Genomic DNA, 24,864 nt, shown 5'->3' on the forward strand with positions numbered 1-24,864 from the left:
CTCGCCCCAAGGTGCTGGTGATGGAAGTACAACCCAACTTTTGCTTAAAGAAAACTTAGAGCTCTTAGGAGAGCACACACTGCTATAACCACATCTCAGACAACTGCAGCTAAACTTAAGCCTCTGGATTAAAACTGCAGATTTTAACACTCAGGCCCTGACTCCACTGTCAAAAGAGAACAGAAGTTGAAATTTATTCTCACAAATGGCTACCAAACCACCAGATGCACTCAGGCTGCACAAGGGTACATAAGGTCTTCAGTAAAAGTTTCATTTCTTGAACAAAACAGTAAAGACATTTTTAAACAAAACCCACAGGTAAAGAGAAAATATCACATCTTAACAAAAAGGATTTATTCTGACTAAACAAAATGTACAATGTTTCCCAAATGACAGAGTGTTTTCAGGACTCTCTGAAGACTGCAGATCCATTGAGTAATTTGGTCACTTCTTACCCTGCAGTTCGATCAAGCTACTTTTTGCCAGACTTCTTTATTCCACCACTGGCTGCCAAAAGAAACAACACAGCTGGTTAGGTGACTGTGACAGAACTTAGCTACAAAATGCAGTTCCTCATAAAGCTGAATCCCCTCATTAGACAGCCTGCACAGCCCAGTTTCCTGCTGGTGAATTGTTTCTTCATGTGCGACTACTCCTGTGTGGTTTTGATCTCACACACCTTACTGTGAACCGTGATTTATTTAACATTAGAAATTGAGTTTCTCCTGGAACCAAATATGCCCCATGATTCTACAATGGAACTAAATATTCCAACAGTTACTTTGTTTCTCCATTGATTATTTCTTATACAGCAGGAGCACAGTCTGGTCAAATCAAAATCAAGGCTAAGGGAAAAGCATTGGTATCCCTACACCAAAGCCCCCAGCTGGGATCAAAGCTCTACAGAAGCAGGTACTGAAATCACCTGCAGATTACTGAAGACACTAAAGTAAAAGAACACCAGGAACTGACCCAGCAACAAGTGTGGCATTTGTTGTAAATGCAGATTTTCTCCAGTTGTGTCAGGTTTGACCAGTGGGAAGGAAAGAGAACAGCAAGGCTGCACCAAGACAGACTGCGAGGGCCGAGGGTCAGCAACAGATTCGGCATTGCAAATTGATTCCAACAGCATTGCCCTGCTAAGGCTCTTGGAAACAGGCTGACCCTGCCACAGCAACACAACGATCATTACCTACTTTGGTAAGCATCAGACAAGGGCCACATGACTGACATAGAATCTAGAAAAGGGCAGAGAAAGAACTCTGAAGAGATCTGTGAGCTGATGCACCCTACACAGAATGAGTTTAGGATGGTAAGGACAGAAGAGAGGTTCAATGAATTCTATTGCATCTGTCTGAAACACCAAAGACGTGCCAAGTCCCACACCCAGCACACTTTTTGTACACAGATAAACCAGAGGAGTTAGATCAGTCTGAGATAAATACACAATATTCCAAATCAGAGGGACTGGACGGCACTTCCTTCAAGAGCACCCAACAAGCTGTAATGCAAAAATGCAGATCTGCTGGCTAAGAAGTAAAACACCAATATAGACATTATGTCAGAGGACTCACGGACTGCCAGCAAAGCTCCCAGATATGGAATGAGTTCTGTGAGGAACTGGGCAACTACAGAGCAGTGAGTCTGAGCTCAATCTCTGAGAAGATAACAGAGTCTGGAACAAAGCAAATGAATGAACAGTCTTGTGAAAGTTAAGAGGATTCCCATAAAGAGTAAATCCTTCCTCACTGACCTGCTGGGACCCTGAGGTTATCAGTAAGCATCTGAATAAAGTGAACTCAGGGGACTTTGTACTTTCACGCAGTACCTGACAAAATTCCATAGCAAAGGTTGTTAGTGAAACTATTTTGCTATGGGATTGTTGGAAGGGTGTTTCAAGACTGAAAGTTTGCTGAAAAATAGGAAGTAAAGTGTGAAGTTAATGATCTTCTCAGAATGGAAAAGTGGTTAGTAACATTAATGGGCCACAGGCCAGGAGCAGGGAGGGCAGACCCTTGAACATCTCTGGTGGGACCATGGCAAATGCTGGAGGAGCAGAAGGTGAGTCAACACTCTCCAACTGTCACTGAGACAGCGACTGGGCTCCATGCACCACCACGGCACATCTGTGAACTCACTTCATGTCTCATGTTTTTCACAAGTCACTCAGGCAAAGGGACTGAAGTCTGACTGGTTTCCAGTCACTATTTTTTTTCCCCTGCCAAGAATCTCCTGCTCTTGAAGAAATTCATCCTCTCAGAGGATAAGCACTGGATTTGTTAAACTTGGAGGACTGTGGCAAAGCCTACATGTAATACATCTGAAAAGAAAAGACTGGTGTGCTAAAAAAAAAAGTAGAAATGTTCCTGCACATACCAGTGGAATAGGTCAGCATGCCAGACATAGTGTTTTGCCTGCTGAACAAGAACATGCATCATTTGGGAAGGAAAAGGAAAAAGCTCTACTTGTTCCATATCATCTGTACCTGCCATCAACTTACTTACGTATATCAAATAACCTAGAGGCACCTGCCTTTTTATGTTTGGCAAGCAAAAACATTAAAATTTTGAAGCCAGCAAGACCCCCATTTCTCCTTCCAGGATGGCACCTCACTTACCCAGGGGCCCCTTTCCAGCAGCTTTTGCTTTCATCTCCTCAAGTTTCTTTTGCTCCTCCTTCTGTTTTTGTTTGAAAGCCAGATCCGTCTAAAGGAAAGAACAGCAGCATTTTTTAACATCTCTTCCATAGAAAAATCCAAAAACAACTGAGAAGCAATGAAAAACAAATGTAATATTCCAGCAGCAACAAACACCTGACTGGACTGAGGCAGGACGGCTGAATAATGCTAAATATGCAGATCACCAAGGTTTTTGCAGTACCACCAACTTTAACTCTGTATGTTTGGTCTTTCTGGAATTATTTCCCATGGCACAATCTCATTCTGAGATTATGATTCCTCTGACTGATAGATGTTTGCACTAACATCATTCCTTAACAAAGCCTCAGCAACACATGGAGCCCAGCAAATAGGCACTAACAAAACCATTTAGACTATAAAGAATATAAATAAAGTAAGGCTGCTTTCACTTGTAAAAAAGCACAGTTTTAAAAAAAAAAAAATCCTCCCACATATATGTCATTTTTGCTGGGTTTAATAAATTTGTATTAATTCCAAGAAATCTAATGAGACTGCTGGCAAATTGTATTGAGCCTCCTTGCTGGATTAGCCCCAAATCCAGAAGTCAGACATACTCTGTCCCTTAGATACACACTCTTCACAGACACCAAGGATGAAAAGGACCCTGATTTTTAATTCGCCATTCAGGACTTTGAGGTAACTGAACTGAGGACCTTGACAAGATTGACTGAGATTCTACAGGTTCTTCACCAATCCAGTCAATGGCTCAGCTTTACAACTGCAAAGCTTTCCTCTTTTTCCAGTAAAAGCCTCCCTTGCTGCAATGTAACCATATTACTTCCCCTACCTACCCCTTACAGAACAGAATATTCTGTTTTTCTCTCCAGGTTTGCCTGTCTCTGTAGGCTAATGTGTCTTTCCTAGTAAGTAAATCCCTCACATTTATCCACTTCTGTGGGTTTTTTTTCTTCCAATGTGTTGCTCCCAAGTGCTCAGAGTATTGCAGGGCTGAGACAAAAAGTATTACATCATTTGACACACAAATGTTTACAACTTGGATCCTTGTAAGCACTTCATTAGATCTACCCTTTCTTTAACAATAAAGCTTATTTAGAAAGCCATGATTTTTTTTTTCCTTTTTCAAAGTGATACTGTATTTGCCTTTTTCCAAACAGTGGCACCTCATCCATCATGCACTATTCTCAGAAACAGCAGCTCACATCCATACTTAAACGCAAGGACACAATTCACTAGTACTTAATTCATCTGAGATACACAATAAGCCCAGGCTCCTGGGACCGCAGTGATTGATCGACTTCAGATGGAAATCCGATGCTTTGGCAAGGGCATTCAAAAGCTCCTCCGGCAGCCGGCATAGCGGAACACAGGCAGGAAGTCGTCATGGAATCAGAGAAACAGAATGGTTTGGGCTGGAAGGGACCTAAAACATCATCTCGTTCCAAAGTCCTGCCATGGGCAGAGACACCTTCCACAAGCCCAGATTACTCCAAGTTTCGTCCAACTTGGCCTGGAACACTTCCACGGATGGGGCAGCCCCAGCTTCTCTGGGCAGCCTGTGCCAGGGACTCCCCACCCTCACAGGCAAGAATATCTTCCTAATATCTAATCCAAACCGCCTCTCTTTCACTTCGAGCCCATTCGCCCTCGTCCTGTCACTACCTGCTCCTGTATGTGTCAGCAGGAACCCCCCGGGCAGCCAGGCCCTGCGGCTCCCTAACGGCCGGGGCTGAGCCCCCGCCGCTCCCGGGGCTTTCCCGCCGCCCTACCTCATCCAGGTCCTTCGTCTGCTTCTTCGGCTGCTTCAGCGGCTTCTTCTTGCCGCCTGCAAAGACAGAGACAGTGAGGGCCGGGCGGGGCCGGACGGGCGGCACCGGCGGCCCCGGGCCCGGCCTTACCCTCCCGGCCCGACATGGCTCCGCTCGCTCCGCCCGCTCCCGCCGCTTCCGCCGCCGCTTCCGCCGCCGCCGCTTCCGCCGCCGGGCCGGGGCAGGTACGGGGCGCGCCGGGGCCGGGAGGGGAGGGGAGGCGAGCGGCGGCCTGGCCTGGCCGGGTCGGGTCGGTGGAAGGGCCCCCCGGGCACGGAAGGGGTCGGTCGTGCGGAAGAAGCCGGCTGCGGGATGCGGGTGCGCGGCGGCGCCTCGCCTGTGCCGGGTTGCGTTTGGCCGCGGCGCGGGAGCGCTGCGGAAGGTGGGAGCCGCGGAATCGAGTCCCGCTCGCCGCCGGCTCTGTGTGTGCGGCAGCTTTTGAGAGTGTGTTTGTCAGTGACTGCAGGCTGAGGAAATGCTTCTTGCAGGGGAAGCAAGGCACGTCATCTCAGGTTAAGCTTTCACAACTTTCTTGTGTCCTCTGAGCTCAGGCTGAGATCACGTTCATCGCAGTCTGTGACTGTCTGCATGGAAATTCTCCTTCAAATCTCAACTTTCTCTCTCTTCTTTCTCTGCAGTCCAGTAGCCTGGAGATTTAGTTAAACTCTTCACGTAGTAATGCAATTAAGAGAGGGGAATTTTGCAGTCTGGATCAGACAAAATTGAGCTGATGTTCATTGTGGCCTGCAATGCAGAGGTGGTGTTCAACACTGCTGTTAATAGTAGATGTGTGAGAGATCTTGGCAGGAGAGAGAATTTCCTTCATTTCCATGTTCTCGTGGGTTTGATCTTCCACGTTGTTATGTGTGTAAAACAACTGATGAGATTTTTATAATGCCACTTGGTGTTGTGGTGTTGTTATTTGTTGTTATAACTAGTCAGGGGAGTGAACCTGTGGTGGTCAGAATTTTTCCAGCAGGTACGATACTTTTTTGTGGAGATGCCTGTATTAACCATCTAATATTAACAAGGAAAGCTGTTTTTAAATAATTAAAAATACTATGCAGCAGTTATCAAGTGTTCTCAGTAATTCATGTTTTCATATTATATTAGTCAAAACCTAATATAGTCATACTCAAATTTCATCTAAAACCTGACTAAAAAGTTTTCCTGTTTCCAGTTTTTAGAGGAATGGGCCTCAGTAGAACTCTTAAGAATCATATTTAAAATCAGTAGACAATAAGTCATAACTAGCAGCCTGCTTTTGCAGGGTAAGCAAAAATTTTAAGCTCATTTTAAAATGCAGCTCTGTGTGTTAGAATGCTGTGTGTTCACTGGCTGAGATTTTTCTGTTCTGGTGGCTTGTCCTGGTTTATTATTTTGTAGGCAGTCTCATGGGAATACTTGTGTTCAGTTCCTCCAGCTTTTCCCTATGTCCTTTGTGGTTTTGTCTTTGCATCCTTCAACACTTCCTGTATCTGCAATGTAAGATAATGATCGAGCCACAATTCGTTTTTCATCAAGATTTTGTCCCTTCTCTGCCTTTTTTCTTTTTCTGTTCTTTTGCAGAATTGTGAGTACCTGAGGTACAAACCACGTCATGCAATCACTGCTCTGCTGAAGCACTAAATTTCTCTGAAGTTACTCCTGCTGTTATTGGACCTTCACATGATCGCTCTTCACGCTGCGGGTGAATTAGTAATCAAGAAGCATGAAGCATGGTGGGAGTACTTCCTAACAGAAAATAGGAATCTGCGGCACAATTGCACTTTGCTGAAAATTGTGGAAAGTTCTCTAGGTAAGCAGCGGTGTAAAAGTAGCAATGGTTTAGCCATTCTTGAGTTGATTCATTTTGGCACACATGTAGTTGAAGAGCTATGACTCAGCCGTACTTCAATAACTTCTCTTCTTCTTCCTCGTAGCACTTTTATTTGGTGATTAAATTCAAGACATGGGGCCTATGAAATACACATCAAGTGTGTCCTCAGTGTCCTGTGGACTGCAATATCACCATTCACTGATGAAGTGGAATCCAAAAGTGAACTTACACATGGTGAGGACTTACTGCCCATCAGCACCCAAGAGGCCCGAAGCCAAGTCTGCAGTGGAAATGGCCATGGGTCTCCTTCATCGAATCACAGAATCAGGGACTGCTATGGGAAAAAACTCCCTCCAGAAAGTGTCTGCAACATGCAGGAATTGGTGGGACAGATACGAAGAATTTGTTGGGATCAATGAAGTTCGAGAGGCTCAGGGAAAAGTGACAGAGGTAAACATGGAGATAATGTAGAATTTTTAAAATTATGGAGAGAGCTGTATGAACCATAAACATTATCTCTGAGGTTATCCAAGGAGAATTATGTCTATTTCTGCTTTGGCTGTCTGTGCAGGTACCATGAATATGTTCCAGGCTATGCATGTAGTAAATAGAGCTTATCCCCTGAATTCGAGTGTGGTTTATTTTGTTATTGGTTTTCTTCCTCCCCCCACACAAAAAAAAAGTACAATTCAGCAATTGTGGTCTGTATGGTAATAAGTCTCTAAAATAAATCTCTTTCTTCTCAGGCAGAAAATGTCTTTATGATAGCTCGAGGGATAGTGCGAGAGGCTCGTGAAAATGTAGAAGCCCAACAGATGAAACTGAAGGAAATTCGGGATCGCTTAGACAGGGTCTCTCGGGATGACACCCAGTATTTAGAACTGGCAACTCTGGAACACAGGTTGCTGCAGGTAATTTGATGGTACTTAAGCATTGCTGAATATGTTGAAAATTTGTGTGCTTTGTTTCCTTCACTAGTGATTGTCTTTGTAGATGCAGTTCAGTTCTGAAATAAGGGATCAGAGTTTGTTTCTTAGGGTACTTGTTTTACTTAATTATTATTAATGGTTTGATCCGCTGTGCAAATTTTATATGTTAATGCTAAAGTAGAGTAGTAAATTTGGAGGATCAAACTGAAGATAATGAACCCAGAAAATTAATGGTTGTAGTGGTGACCTGTACATGAGCAGTTAAGAAAAAGCTGCCATTCAATGAATTAACTCTCCATGGGATGAGAGGAACTCCTTTCCAGTTAATCCATGAAAATTCTCTCAGCTCCCTTCTGCTGGTGTCTGGAGAAGTCAGCAGGGCTGAAACAGTGAACATTATGAGGAGTGAAAACCCTTGCTCACTCATACCAATTTTCTATCATCATGTGGCAGATTCTCACGTACAGGATCTTCAGCTGTGATTCCTGATGATCTTTTCCATCTCTCAGACTTAAAATGATGTCTCATTGACTTAAGTAGGATTAGTAAAGAAAATCCCACATTCAACTGAAATTTTCTGAAACTACTAATAGATGTTCCCAATTTCCATTCCTTCACTTGCACTGGGGTTTGGGGGTTGGTTTGGGTTTTTTTCCTTTAGTGTAGACTTTATGGCTTCATATTATACCGTCTCTTTTCATCACTGTATTTCTTCCAGGAAGAGAAGAGGTACCGAGCTGCATATTTAAATGCAGAAGAATCTGAGAGAGAAAAATTCTCTCTCTTCTCTGCAGCTGTCAGGGAAAGCCATGAGAAAGAGCGCACAAGAGCTGAAAAAACGAAGAACTGGTCTATTATTGGCTCTGTACTGGGAGCCATTATAGGTGTTCTTGGTTCCACCTATGTCAATCGAGTAAGGCTGCAAGAATTGAAAGTCTTGGTGCTTGAAGCACAGAAGGGCCCAGTAAATTTACAAGAAGCCATCAAAGAACAGGCCTCCAGCCATTACTTGCAGCAGAAAGATCTCAGTGACGTCATAGAAGACCTAAAAAATGTGCTGCAAACAACAGCATCACGGGGAGTGAAAGAAGGGGCTTTGTTAACTAGAGAAACCAGAAATGACTCCATAAAAATAGATTCTCTTTTAATGCCTTTAAATGAACAGCTAAACTACATTAAACAAGTCAGTTCATGTCTAGGGAGTTTACAACAGCAGTTTAACAGTCTGCAGGAAAGTATCACACAGGTGCTGTCTGAGCTGCAGAATGTCAAACTCGCCGTCCACTCCCGACCTACAGAAAGAGTGATGCCAAGGCCTTCAGGGGAGGGCAAGGGCCAGGCTGCTGCTGTGAGAGATGTGATTTTGGAATTGTGTGATACCGAGCGGAGACTGGAAACACAAATCAAGAGAAGTTCTATTTACAGCACTGCACTGACGTGTGCTATGTTTGCCATTACTCTGCCTGTACTCTATATCATACTAAAAGGGAACTGATCCCTAATTAATTGCCACAACTCAGTAGACTAATAAAGGTAAACTTGCACTCTAAGTACCTGGAGTACAAGTCCAAATAAAGCTGCTGTATTGTTTCTCATTATGCTTTCTCCTGTATATTTGAAAAACTTTAAAAGCCTTAGTCCATTACTGCTGCAGACTCCGTGCCAAGTCTGTCACACCGTGCTTTTCAGCAAGAAAAGGAAACGCCACGGTTTGGTGTGCTCATTTCATTCACTGTTTCACTCTTACTGTCTAGTCTTGTGTATCAAGATAGCACCCAAAATGCCCTGCTTGGCCCCAAATTGCAGCTGCAAGGCCCAAAATGGCCCCCTTCAGACCCTGGTTGCTCCCAGTGCCCCACATCACCCCACAGTGCTCCCAGCTGTTCCCATCAGGGTCTAACTCACTCCAATGGGCCCCAGTTTGCATCCCCAGTGGCCCTGGTAAGCCCAGGACAGGCCCTGTAGTGTAATACATATCCTGGGTACCCTGACCCACAGATCCCTCTACCCAGCCCCAAGCCACCTCCCAGAGCCCTTGAGATTCTGAGACATTTATTGCTGGGACAGACAGATTTTGGGGTCTGACCCATGAACTGATCCCCATCCCCATCCCCATCCCACATCTCCATGTCCCTCCATCCCCACTGTTCTCCTCTCCCCCAGGTGTGGGCACAAGGAGGAGTGCCAGAACTGAGTCGAGGTGATCCCCCCAAATCCAGCATCCCCTCAGAGCCATCAGTGTTCCCCTGTCACCTCCTCCCCCAGAACACCATGAAGTTCTATTACATCCTCACCACTACTGGACCAAGTGACCAAACCTCGAGATGGACATGATGTAAGTGATGAAATGTACAGTGATTTTCAGTCTGGAGCTGGATTTGTGATTTCCTGTTCCAATTATTCCTTTGCTCTGTCATTGATCTAAATGCCTCATGTATAATTCTCTATATTTTGCTCTTCATTTCTTCATAGTTTTGCCGTTTGTTCATTCACAAATTATTAGGAGTTAGCTTAACAAACAGCTGGATAAGGAATTTAAACTACCTTGAAGCTACATGTGGTAACCTTTTCCTAGGATGGTTCGTCATGTATCCAAAACATTTCTGAAGCTTCAGCTTCATGATATCTGCATGTCCTTCAAGGCTTGCAGGCAGGAAAAGAGGCAAAGGGTTCAGATACAGAGCTGTATTAAGTATGATGGTATTTATTCTGACAATATAAGCCAATTATGCTTTCTCTAGACTCCTTAACCCATCACTCCTAAGGTATTTTGTGGTTTTAGTAATCGTCTATGGAGCAATCACTTTCTTATCCTTGCTAGTATCTCATTGGAACTTGCTCCAAGTTTGTTGTATTGGGAATTTTTCCTAATTCTGTCCTGCCCAGAAATTGAAATTCTACTCTACAGCAGGTGCTTTTAAGCCAGTACATCAGCAGTAATAGACACAAACTACTCCAAAATATTTGGAAAGAAGTGAAAGGTCCAGCTGCCTGTTTCCCCTGGAAGGATGAAAATTGGGTGATTGAAGCAAAACACTTGGCTGAACAGCTAAACATCAGTATCTGTGTGTGGGCTCACACCAGGTTTCTGGTGTGGCTCAGATAAGAAGCCGTTTTCTCCCTGTGATGGCAGCAGATAGGCAAATCCAGTGTGGAACTCGCGCTTCACAAACACTTCTGTAGGACCTCTGCAGACAAAGGAGCGGCGTGCTCACTTCATGTTGTAATGCCTTTGCATAAGCAACTCACCTGTCTGGTGCACGCTGCTGTGGTGGGACTTCCTCCAGTTTTAAGAGAGTTTGAGGTTATAAGCTCCTCAGACTGCAAGATTGTTGGGACAGGGATGTGTGGGGCACCAACTTCATTTGGTATCACTGGGTGCTAATGACAGTAAAGAAACAGTGTTAGGAATGATCCTTGGTGATTCACTACCCGTAAGGGAGATGAAAGTGCAAAAGGTGGTTTTAGGAAGTGCCACTGCTGATTTATACATTGATTATTTGGAGTGTGAAGTGAGTAACAAACATTTGTCAGGGAAGCAGTTTGATCTGCCGGCTTCAGAACTGGGATAAAAATTCCCCTACAATTTGCTTTATCAAGAGTGTTCAGACAGTTGAAATTTTCAAATCGATAAGATTTCATTTTATGATTTCACAAATATTTTTACAGAAATTTTATATTTCTTGCAGGAGCTTGATGAAAATCAGCCAAATGCATAGTTAAAGGAGAAGGACTAGTACAATGGTTCTATTTGTAATATGCCCACTAGTCACTGAGAATTTTGTTCTGGTTTGGAATTTTTTTCAGTTGAACTACATAAAGTTGGCCCCCCTTTACTATAACTGGCTGAATTTGTTATTTGACATCACGGAACATTGGATTATATATATCAGCACGGTTTTTAAATGCTGAAAGCTAGGCAGCTAAACTTGAAAGTCAGGGCAGCACTCGCTGAATTGTACTCGGTGGCATCAAAAATGAGCAGAAGTCTGAGGCTAAACTTGTATACAATAAATAAGAAAACAAAACTAAGGCTATTTATTTCTCTAAAGAGATTTGACTTTTACCCATGGGTATCATGAGAGTCTCTAGCTTTAACTCTATGTAGAGTTACAGGAAGTCAGTCCAGGACTGTATGAACAGTCAATGAGAAGTAGCAAACAAATCTGTGATCAATGATTGTTTGAAAAAACACCTGAAATTTGAGAAGAGCTGGAAAGTATGTGCATCAAGATGAAAATAACTGGATCTTGTCCTTTGTAGGGAGTTTCGAAGACTCAGGAACAGATCCTGTGTGCAGCTGGCAGAGCTCTGTGTTACAAGTAATTACCATGGCTCGCTTAGTTCTGCTCTTCCTTGCTAAATCCTCCTATGTGAAGTGACAGCAGAATAATTTCAATTAGGAAAAAACCCTTGTAAATTAACTGTGACTATATAATAATTAGGAAAGAAGATTTGTGTATTCCCTCAATCCTGGATTAATCATCACTCCATTGTGGCAATGATCTAAATGTGTAGCTTGGCACTGCACTGTATGTGCACCCCAAAGCCAGAAGGTGTGGCTGCAGCGGTGGCAGCTGTACCTGAGCTGACTGAAGGCAATATCCAGGGAGATGCTATAACAAGAACTATATGTATAATCTGTTTAGTACTTTGTGCTAAACCTTTGTGATGGTAATGCGAGCAGCAAATACACGAGTTTGAAGAAATCCAGCACAGCCATACAGGGCGTGCTCACCTCAGTTCAGGTACATTTGCAGCAGTGATTTACCCAAGCACATGACATCTCAGTACATGTTTCCTGATGATTCAGCCAGCACTAAGTGAATATTTTATTGCCTGTGCTCTTCAGGTCTATTCTAGTAAAGACAGGGGGGAAAAAAAAACCAAACTAAAAAAAAAACACCCAACCTGCATTCTGTTGTTCTGTTGCATACCTTTGGGCTGGGTTATTAAAAGGGTTTATAATAGATAGTTGAGTTTCACTTTTGGAATGAGGTCTCTCAACAGATCCTTTCTTCAACAATTTCTGCTTGCTAAGGCCTTTTGAGACTTGAATTCTTACTCTGTGAGCAAAGATCTCTCTAGGCAGGAAGGCTCAGCCAGACCTGTGCCCCAGATGTTCATCCAAGGGGGATGGTGGCTGCAAAATCATGTACAGGACTGGTGAGGCAAGGGACTGACCTGGGCACCGTGTAGGGGTCAGAGGAAGCCAGTGCTCATTCAGATTAGTTCCTTTGTCCGGCAGGACACAGCAGCTGAGCTAGAGAGAACCTGGTAAGAGCAACAGGAAGCCCTTTGATAGATGTTAACTATAGAAAAATGGGTGGCAGTGGCCTGAGCTTGGCCCATGCTAAGCTATTTTGAGTTCTTACTGCTCCTTGAGAAACCACTAGTAACTGAAAAGCAAACAGCTTGTGGCTATGGAAATAACTTTGAATGAGGTCACCGCAGACTTCTAACAGTAGGTGCATTCTGAAAAGTTACCCTTCCTTCCACTCATGAGAGAACTAGAAAATGTTGTTTAAGAAAACAGGACAAAAGCAGCTAGATGTAGTGTCTCAATCAGGATATATATTTATTTATCAATACTTGGGGTTTGAATGTTCCAGCATTCTAGGATCCTGGTTGGAAGTTGCAGGTGCTCCTGTTGATTTCTTTGTATCTGCTTGTTTGGAAAAGACAGCTCCTTTCACAACATACCCTCTAAAAACAAATACTTCCCTCTTTGTGGAGAGTAAGAGCGGTAGAGATGTCCTGTTTACCTCAGAAACAGGTTTGAGATTTGCAGTAGGAATGAGGTTTGTAAGCTAGGAAAAGGCAGACAATGCTGGATTTGTCCATAATATATTTAGAACTGTATTTTATTGCCAGATTTTTGCTAGCAAGTTACATTCATGACCTCACTCATAAAGCATAGAGAAGTGAGATTTCTGGTGCTTGGCATTTGGATAATCTGAGAAGTTCTGTGCTTAAACACAAACCAGAGCTCCAAGATAAAGGGATTGCCACGAGCATCCCAAGCTTGTTTTGCTGTGTTCTGCAGGGAGAAAAGTAAACCTATGCAAATATATGTGTGCTCAGAGTCTCTTGCTCTACCCCTGCAGGTTATGGGGTGTTGGCTATTTTTTGGACTCAAAATCAGTTCCTTGAACATCAACAGACTGCTGCCAGCAGATCTGTAGGCGCCCTAGTGGCCATAACAAAGACCTTAATGCTGTTTCTAAATGTTCTGACAACTGAAAGCTTGAAAGGAATGGAGTCAGATCGGAAGTAGGGTTGATGTAGTTAACCTTCTGTTGGTCCCTGAATTACTGCTCTAAATACACTTTATTCCCAGAAGCTATAGACAGTATTCACATATCCCTTGTGACTTTCTTAAACCGTCTCATCCCCTGCTTGGAGGGGAGGAAGAGTAAGAAGGAAATCAAAAGGAGCATAAGCAGCTGCCAGCCTTGTGATTATCATAATAGTTACATAAGAAACTTAGCTAACCTGCTTAGAACCAGACATTAACAAGGGTTTTTACAGAAAAGGATCCTTTAGGGATTTAAATATACAAAAAACAACACAACAAAACAAACTTTCTGAACAAATGGAAATCAAAAATTGTTTTAATTTGTTCCCCAAGATGTTTGGGTTTTGTGTGATATCATTTTCAGCTGTATAATGTTTGAGAATTAGATTTTTCTGTAGGGTTTGATTGGTTTGTTTGTGTTTTTTTAAGAACTGCAAAATTTTTGTGCAGACTGATAAAAACTCTTCCCAGAAGGGGGAATGGTTAATCCCACAGTGGTTTTTTAATACCATTGTCACTCACAAGGGCTGTAAGAGGGGTGGTAGAGGAGCACTTCAATATCTCTAAAGTGCACAGAAGCTCTTCTTGCCTGCTTCCAAGGGAGATCCTGTATCCAGTTCCCTGCATTTGAAAGCTTCCCCTTTCAAATGTGCTCTCATAGAGTTTTTTGCTGCTTTTTAAGTGAAGCATGCCGATGTTTTTTACCAGACTGAAGGGGCTGCAGGTTGGGACTGGCTCTGGAGGAAAGGCACAAAGGGGATTAGTGTTTTGAGTCAGGAATAGGCTGAAGCAAAGAAAAGTTAGATTTTTTTTTTTTTTTTTAATGCTCTTAGTCACCAAAACTGGATTTTGGCAGCTGCAATTTGAGTGCAGTTAAAATGTCTCTGATTAGTGAGATGATAATTCAGTGAGCTCCAAGGTAAAGAGCAATTCTGTGGATGGAGTGTGGTAATAGGATGGCTTTTTCTGTGTTGGGAGAAGAACAAGTAAGGGATCACCTCCTCATGGGAGTCCTCACGGGCTCTGCATACAGCAGGCTGCAAGGATTCTTCAGCACAAGGAGCCAAGGAGCAAAGGTCCACAGAGGCAGCCAGCAGTTGCCTCTGAAATGATCCTTCCTTTGGGAGACCATGGCCATGCTGCCAGATCCTGGGGACTGTTCAGCATCTCTAAACTTTTAACATAGTTTTTCCTTCAGAAAACTTGGGGGCTGGGCATATGCGAGACTGATGTATTGTAACAAAGACAGTAGATGTTTAATACCACTTCTGGACATGGGATTTATACCAAATATGTCCCTCTGAAATGTCAGAAATGCACGTGGGAGGAAAGCCCGGTTCAGACTTTCAGAGCAGCATTATGTCTTCAATGGAGATCTGTAGCTTCTTCTGTAGCCAAAAAGAAGTAGTGATGGGCATCCCAGTATAAGGCAAAATCTCTACTTTGCACAACCCAGCCAGTGCATTCTTCCTCAATTTTCTTTTACCTACAGCTCCTGAATCACTTCTTCACATCCTCAGAGATGTTTTCTTTCTTCCACAGAGAATTTGTGGCTGAGTGCTCAAGGCATAACTCCATCTTTTGTCTGGGATCGCCAAACAACTGGCAGTCAGCTCAGCAGGCAAATGACCAGCACTTACAGTCAGTCACTGCATGTATAGCAAGTCAGTTGTTAGACTAACTGTATATTCGCTGATCAACAACGCAGCAGGGCACAGCACATCTGGGAAACACAGAAGTTACAGTGTGAGCGAGAAAAATGGGAGCATTAATTCTGTCCCTCTGTAGAGCTGTTACTGACAGAACTTACCCCTAATTCAGGGAGAGGATTTTATGCAGTCAGTGCTCAGTGGCAAGAAATGCCTTTGTCTCCTTCACAGAGCACCAGCCTCTGCTCTGCCCGTAACTGGAGCTTCCAGCTTCACAGGAATAAAAATTTCAGTTTATATTACACATATCACTTCAGGCGCTTCTGCTTTATGGCGCTTTTGTCTCCACCGACTTTCAGCTAGAATGGTATGTCCCTCGCTGTTCTGCAAAGAGAGATAACTATGCTTTTGTCACATTCTTCAATCTCGCCAATGTGCTGGTTCCCACATGCGCTGCAAACTGGAGCCGGGCTGCGCCCAAGCCTCTGGATGCTGTGTTTGTACAGAGGAACAACCCGGGTTTGCTGTCAGGTTTGCCGACAGGTTTTGCTCCCTGCGCCCCGTCCCCGCGGCAGCTTCCCACTCACTCGCACCTCTCGGTGAGGAGTGCCGAGCACAAAGGCTCGTCGAGCCCAGCCGCAAAGTTACATTGCTACGAACGCAGAGACGAGAGAAACGCTGCGATTTCTTCCAAAATACACAGCTTTAAGCCCAGCTCACGTCAGCGGCGCCGCGGACCCCTCTGGCGCGGCGCTGTGCGCTCGGACCGGCCGGCAGCCACCGCTCGTTTTGGCGGCAACGTCCAGAACCCTCGGCTTGCCCGGGCCTGGCTCGGTAACGGCAGAGGCTCGTTGTGCCGGGCCACAGCACCCGCCGGGCCACAGCAGCCGCCGGTCCGGCATTGGGGCCGGGGATCGCGGGCACGGCCCGGGGCGCGGAGGGGCCGCTGGACACGCCCCCCTCCCGCCACAGCCAATGGGGTCTCGCCGCCGGCCGCGTGCCGAGGGGGGCAGCCGGATCCCGCGGGGCGGGCTCGCTGCGGGGGCGGGGTCTCGGGGGAGCGGGCGGCTGCTATTGGAGGAGCGCGGCCGGGGGGCGGGGCGGCCGGCGGCGAGCGGGGCGGGGCGGGCGCTCCGCGGCTCGGTGCGGGCAGCGCTCGGCGGCGGCGGGAGGGAGCGGAGCGGAGCGGGGCGGCCGCCGCGGCAGGTGAGGGGCGGCGGGCGCCGGGGCCGCGGGGAGGGGGACGCGGGCCGCTGCCCGCCGCGCCCGGCCCGGGGGCGAGGGAGCGCTGCCGGGGGGCAGCGGCCGGCGGCAGGTGCCGCCCGGGGGCCGCGCTTTGTCTCCGCGTGGGGGGATGGGCGCGGCCCCTCCGGAGCGGCGGCGCCTCCCGGGCGGGGCGAGGGGGCTCCGGTGGGCTGGGAAAGCCCCCGCACCGAGCCGCTACCGCGGCTGGCTCTACGGGGCGGAGGGCGGGGGTCCCCGCGGCTCCGCGCCCCGGAGGAGCGGCGGGAGCGGCGGCGGGGCCGGCGAGCCCCTCTGCCGGCGGTAGCGCTGCCGGGATGCGGGGAGCCGCAGGACCGACCGAGCCCCCCGCGACGCGGGCAGGGCTCGGTGGGAGGTGGCGCCGGGCTGAGGGTCGGGCAGCCCGTGCGGCCGCGCTGGAAGAGCTGCCCGGCCCTCGCCCCGCTCCCCGGAGCGCTGCCGGCGTAATCCCTGGTGGTCTGCAGGTCTCGTTTCCCACCTTGAACGCATTCCTTTTGAAAGAGTTTGCAGCAAGTGTCTGGGCCCCTCTGAGCAGGTGTGTTTTGTGTTCCAGGAGTTGCAATTTGAGATCTTTCTTTTTCCTAAATCTAAACTTTCTGTGACTGCTGCTTTATCTCAGGGCAACAGTCTGGAACAGGAGTAATCCTGGGAGAGTATCTGTGGAGTGCTGCTGTAGTTACAAAGAGGAAGGGGCTGCAACCCTGAGTGTTGTAAAACAGTGGGGTCAGTATTTTACTTAAACAAGTGCTCTATTCTGTGTAAGGCTGAATGTGATATGCTCATTTGTGACCTCACTTTTTGAACAGGGATCACAGAAGTGTTCTGCCTTGTGTGTTAAATGCAAAAATCGATGACTTATATTAATGATGTGTTTGTGTGACATCAGGGGGCTAAGCCAGTGATGGAAGCATTCACCCTGATTCAGGGGGAAGCTGATGCACTGAGCTGTTTGGCTACGTGGTTTTGCATTGTAATGGAGAAATTGGTGTTTCCCCGTGTTACAAATGGGGCATGGAATTTCACAGGTTTTAACAGGGTCACTTTGAGAGGCCAGCAATGCCTAGCAGAATCACAGGAGAGGAAAGTAAACAAGTTATGGATGGAGAAGAATCTGGCAGGGAAGGTGACTCGTAGGTAGTTTGGTGCTGAGCGGACTATTTCTGTGCACATCCATACTTGTGTGCAGCTGGACTGGAACCTGTAAGCCAGGGACTTGCCCTGAACTGAGATTTGGCCAGAAAGCATTTACTATAGCGTGGTCATATATGGAATTTTCTCTTTCAATTTCTTCCACCATGTGAAAAGAGTTAAGTTAGTAATACGATTAACAATATTTAATAAGATTAAAATCAGCAGCATAACTCTTGAGAAAGGTGGGTGCAGACTGTCAGCAGTTGACACTTTTAATCTCTACTTTCTCCCATGTGAGTGCTGTAAAGAGTTCAGGCTCCAAGACTCTGCTTGCTTTTCAGAACAGAAAAATTCTGCCTTCGCCTGCTGACAGCTCAGGTATTGCCTTACCTTTCATGTCCACCAACAGCATCGTATTCCCAGCGGGGCCACGGGATGTTCCCATATAAGGGCAGAGGGAATAGCTGACAGAGGGCTGTAATGAGTGTGCAGAGCCGTTCCCTCCAGTGCCAGTCTTTGTGTGAAGCGGGGTTGTTGCCGGAGTGTTGCTGCTGCTGGCACGCTTGGGCTTTCCTGGCGATGCCAGCAGAGCCTGCGAGGACTAAACGAGTCTGAAAAGTATCTGCTGCCGCCGAAGGTGGCCCCGTTAGCCTGGAGAGAGGCTGCCTGCCAAATTAAGCAGTGCCAGTTGTATGTTGGGTGTGCTCTGAAGGAAAAAGCACCCACCCAGGTTGCCTGTGTGGGGTGTGTGCTATCCAGCGCTGTCATACAGAAGACAAAAGTAATTGCGCTATCTGTCTTCCACTGTTGCTGTTTGCTTTCTGGAGTGTTCCTTTAGCCAGCAGTGATGGGTACAGGGAAGCATGGTATCTCTTTCAGCGTAAATTTCAGTGTCAGCTGGAGAGGGAGAACAGCAGACGAGGACAAGTTCAGAAGATGAAGCAGCCACTCCCCAGAAATGCTTGAGATTTTTTTCTGGTAAAAGCTTTACTGCAGAATTGGGTAGATTGACATTATTTCTCTTCTGTCATCTTCTTCTCCGTCTCGGTCCTTCCTGTTGCCTGTCAAAGCAAACTCAAAAGGACTTCAATTTCTTCTCCTCACTGACAGTCTCTCCATCTGTTCTGTTTTTGTTTGTAACTGTTGGGGGTTTTTTTTATTCTCCTGAAACTTCAAATTGTTTGTTGTAGCCAAGTTCTGAGCTGAACCCTCCCAATCTTGCATAAGGGCATTTTGGAGGAAGATGATAGGACTTTGATTCATCCCAGGCTGTGCAGGGTGGTAGCAGTCAGAGGAGGCATGAGCCTGCCTGCTTCCTTGTAAGAATTAGCCCTCTAGACACAAGCTAGTTTCAGGAAGCAGGGGTTGGACTGGAGCCCTTTTTGCTCACCTGGATCTTCAGTGAAATGTCTTTGTGCTCTGTGTGCTGGGATCTGGTGCATTCTACTGACTCTCCTTTACATTCCCTGTAATCTGGTTAAGCCCTGGATTTGATTTGCATTTATTTGTGGTTCTTGTGAGTATCTGATTGCAGGATTACTGTATCTGAAAGGATTCATCCTCTGCTGTTCCTGAAAACCACAGGAGAGCTGCTTTTTGCCTTTATGGGAATGTGCCAGCTGGTCTTTCCTTATGCCGGTGTCATTTTTCCTGTCCTGCTATTGGAGGCGTCTTGGTTGTGGTGATGGTTGTGATGATGTCTTTAGAGAAGATTCATATTGATCATTATTTGAGCTTTGTCTGGTTTCGTCTCAGTGCCAGAAGACAATTCCTATAAATTCTTGCATTTGTTTTTCAGAAACAAGCAGTTTGATTGAGAGATTGAGGCAGTAGGAGCATGTGCACAGTCTTGTGACGTGATACCGCCGTCCTGGAAGGCAGAGTAGATGCTTAATTTAATTGGGAAACAGTAAACTTGTGCGTTGCACAGTGGTGAAAGCCCAAAGACCTTTCCTGGTGGCACACTGAGTCTAGGAGACTCTCTAAAAACAGCATGGAGGGGGTTTTGCTGCCTGCATTTTTGTCTGGAACCATGAAGAATCAGCCTGCGTGCTGTGGTTTGCCGCAGTGATAACTGAGATGCTCCCCTGCTTAATAAACTGGCTGGGGTTGTAGTTGCTGGAGCTCAGACTTGCTAAGCTGCAAAAGTGCAAAAACATGAAGGAGGATGTTCCAACCTGTACCAACACGCAGCCCTGACTAATGGGAGAAGCACCGTGCTTTGGTGAGAGCTCTTTAAGGCTCTGCCTCTTCTCCCCAGCTGCTTAAGTAATAAATGTGGAGGACTTGTTTTCACTGCTAATAATTTTTTTTCAGCCAAGTGGTAACTAAGACATCTGAGCTATTCTGAAGTTCCGTGAAACAATTTAGGTCTCCTTTTTTGCTAACTAGAAGTAAGTGCTGCCTCCCAATGCTCATGAGGGAAAGAAAAAGAGAAGAAACAAATGGTTTCAGTTTAGGTCAGGTTTTTTTGTTGTTGGTTTGTTTTGTTTTGGATATTTTGCTTTGGGTTTTTTTGGTTTGGATGGGGTTTTTGTTTTGTTTTGTTTGTTGTTGTTTAGCTTTGTAATTGAATCAAATTTTAAATAGTTTCTAGCATCCTGAATTTAATTTTAGACCTTCACTTTCAAGTCCTGCCTGCCAACCTTAAGGAAGAAAAAGAAGGGAAAAGGAAGTAGAAAAGAACTTTGTGGTAGCAGGATCTGATTTTTAGATGTTGATCAAAATGTGAAATTAGTGTTCAAATGAAACATCCTAAGGAAATTTCCAGATGCCAGACTTTAATTGAATGTGAACTTTAGTGATTTGCTTGCAGTATAAAAACTGTGTGCACTGTTAGGATCGCTTCTTCTGTGCCTGGTACACATATGAGATTTTGCTTTGCTTTTGACTCTGAAGTTTAACTGTGGAACAGCCTGGAACTGTTGAGTTTCCCCAGCCTCTGCTCTGCAAAAGTCTCAAAATTTTTGCAACTTCATAGCTACTCCCTTTTAGAAAATGATAATTCATTTCCCTTCTTGAAGTATCTGAACGCTGTAATTTTGTCTTGCTATTTGTATCCCTGGTCCATCTCACGTGAGAAGTCTCTTGTCCCTGTGTCACAGGCTGTAAGGGGATGGATCTTTGCTTCTGGGGGTGGTTTAGCCAGGCTGGCTCTGTACTGGGAACTGGAGTTTAGCAATTGTGTCATCACTTGCTCCAGATACCCACAGAGAATAATCTGTGGTGAGCAATTGGGATACACAGCTGTAAGGTATTGGCTAAATGGTTTGCTGTTGCTTTGTATCTGCAGGTGCAGACAATTTCAACTCATCACCATCCTCCCTCTCTTTGCACTTTTCCTTAATTCTGAAATTAAAGGCAGTGCTTCTGAGTTTCAGTGAAAAAAAACATGTGTGTCAGCTTATCTTGGCATTATGTGGTATTGAGTGGCAATGATGAGGTTCATCCTGCTGCTGAAGTTATTCCAAGGAGAATGCAGTCCTTCTTGTGTCCTGCCCTTCCCCGCAGCCCTGCCGTGGCAGCAGCGTAGTTGTGCCTGGAATGGAGCAGGTGGAGGAAGCTGATTGTGTTCAAGCATTCATGCTGATGAAACTTGTTTTCTCACTAAATTGCATGTCATTCCATAAATAGAATGGGTATATTTGACATCTTACCCTGTTATAATAATTCTCAAAATTACTACATAGAAGTAGTGTTTTCATCTGAGGGTTTCTGCCCATGTATGTCATTTCAAAATAATTTTTGTTTCAATCTCTGCTCTTTTAGCTTTCCTGTACTGCACCATTTCACAATTTGGTTAAGTGGCTTCCCTGCTCTTTGTGTGGAGTTATACTAAGAATTGGAGTGCCATCCATCTCCCCCCTCTGATCCTGACTCCTGAAGATTGTGTGCTCTTGAAATCCCTCTGTGCCTACAAGTGCCCATGCCCTCATCCTCCTGTGTGAGACACTGAAGGATTTTTGGGTTCTCTAGTTTCCATAAAGAAATGCCAACCTCTGTGAACAGCTGGCCAAGCAAATGCTTGAGAAAATGCTCCTGGCATTGCCTGCTGGGTGTTCTGTTCAGCTGCAAGTCCTTCAGACAACAAAAATTTAAAGCAGAGGAACTGCATTAAAGCTGCTTCAGAGATGGTCCTGCCAGATCAAGCTTTGTCAGAGATAATGTCCTCACTGAAGCTGCTGTAGGGTTTTGGACATCTTGGAGTTAGTTAATGGTCTTGAAGCAGCTTTCTCTCTAGGACTTTCAGCCTTGATCCCAAGATTCTTTTGCTTTGAACCTTCTTAAAATGCTGGAGGGAGCGATTATGTTAGTAATGAGTTATGAAATTCTCATATGTGACAGCATTTTGGTAACTTGTGCAATGAGCATTTTGATCATATGCTTGGTGTCTTCCACACACCAGAGTCATAGGCTCTTCTCACCTGTTTTCTACTGTTTCTTACTTCTAGGGTAGTCAAAAGTTTTATGTGCTGGAGATCTCTAGTGCAGAAGCAGTTCCTGGACTTTTGAATCGCACTGACATCAATATTTTGATCTTTATTTGCTTCCTGCTTGACTTCTTGCATTGCAGTCCACTACTGAATGATTCTACCCAAGAGGGTGGTAATGCTGGTGTGCAACTGAATTAATTGCATGAGATCTAGGTGTGCCACTGTGGGAAATGGAGAACTACTAACCAGGGGCTTGGTTAATTTGCCAGATCTTTTCAGCATTATGATAGAAATTGATGAAATGAGGCTGCAGAAATGATGAAGTACCTAGGGAGACTATAGCCTTTGTGGATTTATGTTCTGATCCTTAGCTGAAACACATTTGAATAGCATTTCGTGTCGGCCTGAAACTTGAGAGAGACTTAAGGCAAAGATTGCAAGGGCTTTTTGCTGTTGGTCCTGTGTGGCAGTGCAGCTTTCTCATGCCTGTGATGGAGAGGTGTGGTTCCTTTTGAGTGCCTTTTGAGGCACTGCTGTGGCTGTAATGGGTAACACTGACTTGTACTGTTTATTTCCTCCTTTGATCTAATTTTTTCCTCTCTTTTGGGGATTTGTAACCCGAAACTGTTCTCCAGATGTGTGACAGCCAGCAGAGGTGCATGTGCAATTTCAGAATGGCCCTGAGTGATTGCTACCAGCTTGTCCTCTTGGCAGCATAGGCAAAATTTGAATTGGCAGGAAGCTAGAGCAGCCCCTGCAGCACTGCCATCCCTGAGTGACTCGATGTGCTGAGCTCCTTGGCCTCAGTAACAGGCAGCTGGAGTCCCAGAGCTGGAGTGTCTGGTTGTGCTTTGTGCCTAGCACTGCTAAGATGATGCAGAGCCAAAGAAAAAGGAGTGCTGGGGTAGAACAGCTGCCATACAAATGCTGCTCCTGCTCTCTGTGTTGCCCAGAGGGCAGGTACCTGCAAGATTACCTCCCACAGCAACACAGACGGGCAGTAGGGACTGTGTTGCTGGCAGTGTGGCCATATGAGCAGCTGCACAGGACCAGATGAAAGAGCCATTTAGCCTGTTTTGCTTTCTCTGGGCTTGGGACAGTCAAGTCTCTGTCCTCACAGTGCCCAAGTCACCATGCCCCTTCCTTCTGCACACTGAACTGGTCTGCAGGGGAGGTGAAAGCCTGTGTCAGTAGCCTCAGTAACAAGCTCAGCAGAGTGCCACAAATATAAAGGCTTCTGACAATCATGCTTGCTTGCTAATTATATTTTATATTTATTCCTGTGTGTTGTAGTGGCAGTACTGTTCTGAATACTTGAACTTTGTACATGTATTTTCTGGGCTCAGAACACAGGCAACCCCCTGCCGTCGATGGTCTTGCAAGTAATTGTTCTGTTTCATTGTGGGTCTGATGCCTGTCTGTGCAGGGCTGTGGCATCATGAGGGTTTCCTTAATGACCTATACTGATAATGGCCGCTGTTCACAATGCTTAACTAGGCGTCACCACTGTGGAGAGCTGTCTCTGTTGAACTCTGTGAATAAGGGTTGTGAAAAGTAGAAAGAGGAGGCAAGCTGATGGACACTTCACAGACCAGTGTTAGTTTGGCTCCAGCCGTCCAAATACATCTACAGCATCCCACCATCACAGACCTGCTGTAGCAGAGCTCCTGCCTTTCGTGTATGAATGCCAAACTCGTTAGCTGCAGACAAATAACATCTGAATAGTGTTTACCCTTCAGTGGATGACAGGGGTGGGTGCCCTGCTGGGAGGAACTTGTATGCTGGTGCTGCTCACACAATCCCAAGAACATTTCTGTTTAAATACGTTTGCACTTCAGTGCTCTCTGGCTGATCCAAGGTTTGTGTGTGTGCCTGGTGCAGGTGTTTAGCATCCACATGCGAGTCCCAGGATGCTGCTGCACTGAGCAAAGCTGTTACAGGAGAGTGACCTGCGCTCACAGTTGCGTGGGTTTGTCCTTTTCCGGAATGTTTGAAAGCCATCGGGCTCTACATCTGTTTCCCTTCCTCCCACTGCTGCCAGCACTGTGTGATCCTAACGGGTGTTACAGTGACAATTACAGACACTCTGTTTTCTGCAGGCTGCCAGAGCCTGTTTGATCATCAAAACACAAATGATACCTGGCTGTTCAGCTCTAGGATTGTAATCTGCATCCCCAACCATGTAGGAAGTACCAGAAGGCACAAGGTCCTAATGAAGGAACTTGGCCCAAAGCACAATGTGTAGAAATTATACGTATGCAGTGATTCACAAGGGAAATGGTCTCAACCAGTATAAAGACATGGACCATCCTTGTTATTCTACTCAGTAATGAAAAATACATCTCAAAAACCTCTTTTCTGTATAGAGAAATAATAAAACTTTCTACGCTTGTAAAACTCTTATCTCTGCTATGAACCGTCCTCTGCGTTGCTGCTTCACAGACTGAAATAAAACTGTTAGCTGACAAAATTGTACTGATGTCTTTACCACTTGGTGACCTATAGGAAGACTTGTGTTTGTCTTCAGGCTGCTTTTCTGTGTATGCTCTGAGAAGTCTTGTGCCTTTGGCCTGTTTTGGACAGAAAGGTGAAAAGCTCAAATGCAGGAAGGAGAATTGATCTTTTGAGAGCTTCGAGAAAAAATAAAGTATTGCGGGACTTTCCTTTGTAAAGGAGCAAGACACTCTCTTTTAAATGAAGACTCTGTTTACATGTGTTAATTCCCTTTGGTTTTTTGTGGGATGGAAAGGTCACTTTGTGTCTGTCTAAGTTATGAAAAAATCAATGGTTTAATCAATTTCTAAAGTAGATTTAGTCAAAATGACTACTGTGCTGTGGCTTGGGCTTTGATGTGTGAAGGTGTCCCAAAAAGCTGCTA

The 24,864-nt window shown here is 45.5% G+C and overlaps 2 protein-coding genes and 1 long non-coding RNA gene across 7 annotated transcripts in view; 2 read left to right on the top strand and 1 right to left on the bottom strand.

Annotated features, from left to right (window-relative positions):
- Positions 1–332: 332 nt before the first annotated feature.
- LOC120758150 (uncharacterized) lies at positions 333–4,627 on the bottom strand. The gene is made up of 4 exons (XR_005702790.2): positions 4,555–4,627; positions 4,426–4,481; positions 2,618–2,705; positions 333–507 (listed from the first exon to the last, which is right to left on the bottom strand). It is a non-coding gene; the product is annotated as an uncharacterized LOC120758150 (long non-coding RNA).
- Positions 4,605–8,807, top strand: CCDC51 (coiled-coil domain containing 51). Of its 4 annotated transcripts, none has more exons than XM_040076050.2 (5): positions 4,605–4,649; positions 6,034–6,262; positions 6,387–6,733; positions 7,030–7,194; positions 7,931–8,807. In XM_040076050.2, the coding sequence occupies exons 3-5, from the start codon at positions 6,416–6,418 to the stop codon at positions 8,705–8,707; spliced, it is 1,260 nt and encodes a 419-aa protein (XP_039931984.1). In that variant the 5' UTR covers positions 4,605–4,649; positions 6,034–6,262; positions 6,387–6,415; the 3' UTR covers positions 8,708–8,807. The 4 variants fall into 4 exon arrangements, with proteins under 4 accessions (XP_039931984.1, XP_039931981.1, XP_039931982.1 ...); XM_040076047.2 differs by lacking the exon at positions 4,605–4,649 and adding an exon at positions 4,714–4,846; XM_040076048.2 differs by lacking the exon at positions 4,605–4,649 and adding an exon at positions 4,857–4,976.
- A 7,499-nt stretch (positions 8,808–16,306) lies between these two features.
- PLXNB1 (plexin B1) overlaps positions 16,307–24,864 on the top strand; it is a 73,580-nt gene continuing 65,022 nt past the window's right edge. Inside the window, exon 1 of one of the 2 annotated variants that reach the window (XM_040075979.2) lies at positions 16,307–16,365. The gene's annotated coding sequence lies outside the window, so the exon portion shown is untranslated. The remainder of the gene's footprint in view (positions 16,366–24,864) is intronic. The other variant, XM_040075983.2, reaches the window with a different exon arrangement.

The sequence above is a fragment of the Hirundo rustica genome, chromosome 12 (assembly GCF_015227805.2).
Source record: "Hirundo rustica isolate bHirRus1 chromosome 12, bHirRus1.pri.v3, whole genome shotgun sequence".
In the NCBI taxonomy this organism is placed as follows: Eukaryota; Metazoa; Chordata; class Aves; order Passeriformes; family Hirundinidae; genus Hirundo; species Hirundo rustica.